Genomic DNA, 4886 nt, shown 5'->3' with positions numbered 1-4886 from the left:
CTGTGTTTCTCTCTCTATGTAACAGAGGTGGTGGGGCCCTCTTCATATTTGTGCCCAGGGGCCCTTTGTATTATAAGCCGCCCTTGTACGTGAGTAAACGTACTTGCCGACGTTGCAGCCCTGCGAAGCTCCAGGGTTCCTACACAAGTATGGAAAGTATGGAAAAGTATGGAAATAAATCTGATCAATTTCCAGGTATTAAAAAGTATGGAAAATGAAAAATAAAGTATGGAAAAATTATTTATGTTTCCAGACTATTACCACTGTTCTAAAATACTGTTTTCTAAAATAGAAAATTAGGTATTTCCAAAAATAATTTAATCAGTCCGGATCATGTTTTTGCCGGGCCAAGCACAGTTTGTGTGAGAGCAAACGTCTCAGAAAACATACCGCCCCTTTTACCTGATTGACAAGTGGTATGTCCAGTCGCTGCCCCATGACCCTCCTCCAGCCCCCCAGGTATCAAGTTTCACTCCAACACTGCACCTTCGACAAGAAGACGAGTTTCATGTGGTTCACAGTGGGTAGATGCAAGTTTTTGGATGGATGGCTTGACAATACCGTATATAAATACTGGTTGGCCAAGGATTCCCAATTCACACACAGAGCTAGATGCAAGCTTTGTGTGAAATCGTTTGACGTCGCCAACATGGGGGAGAAACGATTCTGAGCCACATGAAAGGAAAAACACAGACGTCTCGTTACTGCATCGCTTGCACCCAACCTTTTTGCCTCAGCCCAGACACTGAACTTACCTGAGTTTTTATTTGCATGCCATTATGGTACTTGGCTACAATCGCCTAGTAAGAATAATTAAATATGATGTGAAATATGATACACTGATATATTTACTCAGATGTCGCATATTCTCTGGAAAAAAAAAAAAAAAAAAAAACACAGAGAAGTCTGGAAATTAGGGTATGGAAAAGTATGGAATTTTAAAATTCCAAATGTGTAGGAACCCTGAAGCTCTGATTGGCTGAGCGGTCCGGACCCGTTTTATTTTGGAGAACTGAACCGGAAGTCGTCGTTGTGTGTTTCCGTGAAGCGGTGAGCAGTAGTCAGAGCTTTAATACAAGCAGAAGAAACGTCGGTGTGTCTCTCCTGTCCTCAGTCCCTCTGTCTCTGGGTCTAACATGTCCAGACTCCAGGGCCTGAAGACTTTCATCAAGCAGCGGCTCACCTCGGCGGTGGAGGACATCTTTGGACATCTGGAGAGGACAATAACCGAGTATGAAGAGGACATGGACCGCCGCCACCGGAAGCTGCTGGATAAAATCAAACAGCGGACAGAAGCAGGTCGGTGCTAAGCTAACGTTAGCAGAAACGTCCGTTCATACACAAAGGCTGTTAGCAGCTAACAGCTAGCTCCTGCTAACAGAACAGAACGGGCCGAAGCTAGCAGCGCGGCGCCGTGACGTCATCACTAATGTGTAATAACCACTAATCGGACTAATCAGATAAAGTCCTGTTGATTATAACAATCACATACAAAGTATTATATGTTTATTAATCACAGGTAAAAATGACACAGTCAGTTTACTGCAGGAAACATTTTAAAGCTCACCTGAAACACTTTATTCACTCTGCACATTATATTTCATATTTATAGTTTTTATATATTTTGCACGCCAGTCTTCACATTGCAGCATAATGTGCATATATCATTTTATATTTATTATCATTTATTTTTGTATATTTTATACACTACAAACTCAGCACTAGTCGTGTTAACACTGTAGCATAATGCACATGTTATTTTTATATTTATTTATTTATTATTATTTATGGTTGAAGGGTTTTTTTTAATATTTTATTTTATTTTTATACTTTTTACACATTTACATATTTTATATTTTACATACTAGTTTTCCACTGTAGTATGATGCACATATTATATTTTTATATTTAATTTTTGTAATTTATTTTGATATTGATCAGAAATCAAATAACTTGGATACGTTAGCGTTGCTCTTACAGTGTTTATAGGCTTCAAGAAATTATAATAAAGTAGAAAAAAATAAAATAAAATGAAATGTGTATAATGTGCTGAGTACGTAAAGTGTGGAAGAATATAAAAATAAAATAGAAAAATGAAATAGTATATTCAAAAACGTGCATTATGCTACATTGTTAACACCAGTATGTAAAATATAAATTATAGTGTGCAAAAAATTAAATATAAACATAAAATATGTTTAATGCTACTAAGTACAACACAAAGAAATAAGACATATTTACTTCTAAATATACATTAAAGAGTGGTGTTAGTGAGATTGAATTAGGATACATAAGAATATTACACAGTTGAATAATTGCACAAGATATTATTATTATTATTATTATTATTATTATTATTATTATTATTATTATTATTATTATTATAATAATAATAATAATAATAATAATAATAATAATAATAATATATATAATAATCGACGCCTGCCGCCCAGATCACAGCACGCCCTGACCACAGAGCCTGTCCCTACAGGTGGTGGGCTCATCGGTTGGTTTCAGGTCGATCATAGACGAGGAACATACTGCCATCTAGTGGTCAAAAGAGTGGTTTAGTGACTGATGATACGTATCTACCTTTGTTTGTCATAAATTCATTTCCTTAATGTGCCCCAAATATTAGAGTCAGAAATAAAGAAAATTTACAAATATTTTTAAAGACGACAAGTAAAGATGAGACAATTATTAAATCCAAGAAAGTTATGTTTTACATTATTTACAATAAATCTTAAAAGCAAGAAAATCATTTTGAAAATGAAAAGAAAATTTTAAGAGGAAAATTAAAAATAAGAAAATTATTTAAAACAAATTTAAAACAAAATTTCAAAAAGAATATTTAAAATAAAGAAAATTTAAAAACAAAATTATTCAAAAAGAAAATTATTTAAATTAAAGAAAATTAAAAACAGAAAAATTCATAAGAGGAAAATTAAAAATCAAAATTTAAAAAATTAACAAAATAATTTAGAAGAAAATTAAAAAAAAAACAAAAAAATATTCAAAAAGAAAATTATTTGAATAAAAAATTGTAAAAATGAGAAATTAACAAAAAATCTAAAAAACAAGAAATTAAAAACAAGTAGTTTTTTAAATAAATAAACAAGTAGAAAATTGTTTTTAAAAAGAAATTAAACTATATATTTTTTAAAAGTTTTCAAAAGAAAATTAAATATAAGAAAGTCATTCTTATAACTAAAAGCTTCATCAAATGATCTGTAGAAGTTAAACACTGAGTTTTTGAGCTGTGATTTGAACAACAACATTTGTCTGTAGCGTCTCTGTTTCCTGTTTCCTGTTTGGTGCAGAGGTCCAGCAGCAGCTGTTGGTGGTTAAAGAAGAGGTTCCCCCTGAGCAGCAGGAGTGGAGCTCCAGTGTGGACCAGGAGGACCCAGAGCCCCCACACATTAAAGAGGAAGAGGAGGAACTGTGGAGCAGTCAGGAGGGAGAGCAGCTTCAAGGGCTGGAGGAGGCTGATATCACCAAGTTCACATTCACTCCTGTCCCTGTGAAGAGTGAAGATGATGAAGAGAAACCTCAGTCTGAGGGACACCACTGTGGAGGACCAGTTGGGAGGGCCAAGGCATCAGACCTCTCTGAACCTGAGACTGAAGTCAGTGATGATGACGATGATGATGATGATGATGATGATGATGATGATGATGATGATGAAGATAAGGAGACCAGAGAACCTCCGTCAGGTTTAAACTCTCTGAAAAATGACGTTCCAGTTGGCGATGACGGACATGATGGCAGCAGGAAGTCTTTTATCTGCTGCGAATGTGGACGAAAGTTTGGTCGTAAGGACAGTCTGAGGCGACACATGAGGTTCCACACAGGAGAGAAACCATACAGCTGCTCCATTTGCGGGAAACGTTTCTCCCAAAGGCCAAATCTAATCCGTCACATGAGGTGTCACTCCGGAGAGAAACCCTTCAGCTGCTCCTTCTGCAACACCAGCTTCGCCGTACGGAGTGCGCTGGTGAACCACCTGAGAATCCACACCGGGGAGAAACCGTTCAGCTGCTTGTTCTGTGACAAGAGCTTCACACAGAAGGGCGGGCTGAAGAAACACATGACGGTGCACACGGGGGAGAAACCATACAGCTGCCCCGTGTGTGAGAAGAGTTTCTCTCAGAAGGCAAACCTGACGTATCACTTCTCCGTACACACGGGACAGAAACAGTTCAGCTGCAGTGTGTGTGAGAAGAGGTTCACGTGGCAGTCACAGGTCAAGAGTCACAAGTGTGTCGGTGAGAGCAGCGGTGGCTCCTGAAGCTGTGAGCGAGCGGCGCCAACACGATGGTGACTGCTTCAAATGAATTTAATATGTATTTTACAGAAAATAAATGTTGACTGAGATCGAGTTCTGACTCTTTCATTTCTGTTTGACCACAAACATAAAACCTCTGTCAGTGTTCCCCACAGGAAGTCAGTTATATTAAATAATTGGCTTGATGTCTTTTAACAACATGAGAAGAAGGAAGTGAGCAACAAAAGAAATGAGTTAACAAATGAGCAAAAACAACATTTGAAAGAAAATTATTTAAATTAAAATAAGAATTAAAAATGACATTAAAAACATGTTCATAAAAAATAAAGTTAAATATGGGAACATTTATTTAGAAAAGAAAATGAAAAGAATATTTTAAGAAATGTATAAAAAAGAAATTTAAAAGAATTAAACAATAATTAAATAATTTTCTTACCTTTTTTTTCTTGTTTCTTTTTTGGAGTTTTTTTTTTTTTTTTTTTAGTAAATTTCCTGTTCCCACAGGTACCTGGAGGACAGACCATATCACACCTGTTTTGGCCTCTCGCCAGTGGCTGCCAGTAAAGTTCAGAACTGACTTTATGGTTCTCCTGTCTGTGTG

The 4886-nt window shown here is 36.1% G+C and overlaps 1 protein-coding gene across 1 annotated transcript; it reads left to right on the top strand.

Moving 5' to 3' along the window:
• Positions 1 to 331: 331 nt before the first annotated feature.
• On the top strand, positions 332 to 4378 carry LOC144467338 (uncharacterized). Its single transcript, XM_078175786.1, has 2 exons — positions 332 to 1299; positions 3321 to 4378. The coding sequence occupies exons 1-2, from the start codon at positions 1137 to 1139 to the stop codon at positions 4286 to 4288; spliced, it is 1131 nt and encodes a 376-aa protein (XP_078031912.1). The 5' UTR covers positions 332 to 1136; the 3' UTR covers positions 4289 to 4378.
• The last annotated feature ends 508 nt before the right edge of the window (positions 4379 to 4886 follow it).

This window comes from Epinephelus lanceolatus, chromosome 16 (genome assembly GCF_041903045.1).
Source record: "Epinephelus lanceolatus isolate andai-2023 chromosome 16, ASM4190304v1, whole genome shotgun sequence".
Taxonomy (NCBI): Eukaryota; Metazoa; Chordata; class Actinopteri; order Perciformes; family Serranidae; genus Epinephelus; species Epinephelus lanceolatus.
Note: the sequence above shows the minus strand (reverse complement) of the source record. Positions and strands in the feature narration are given on the sequence as shown.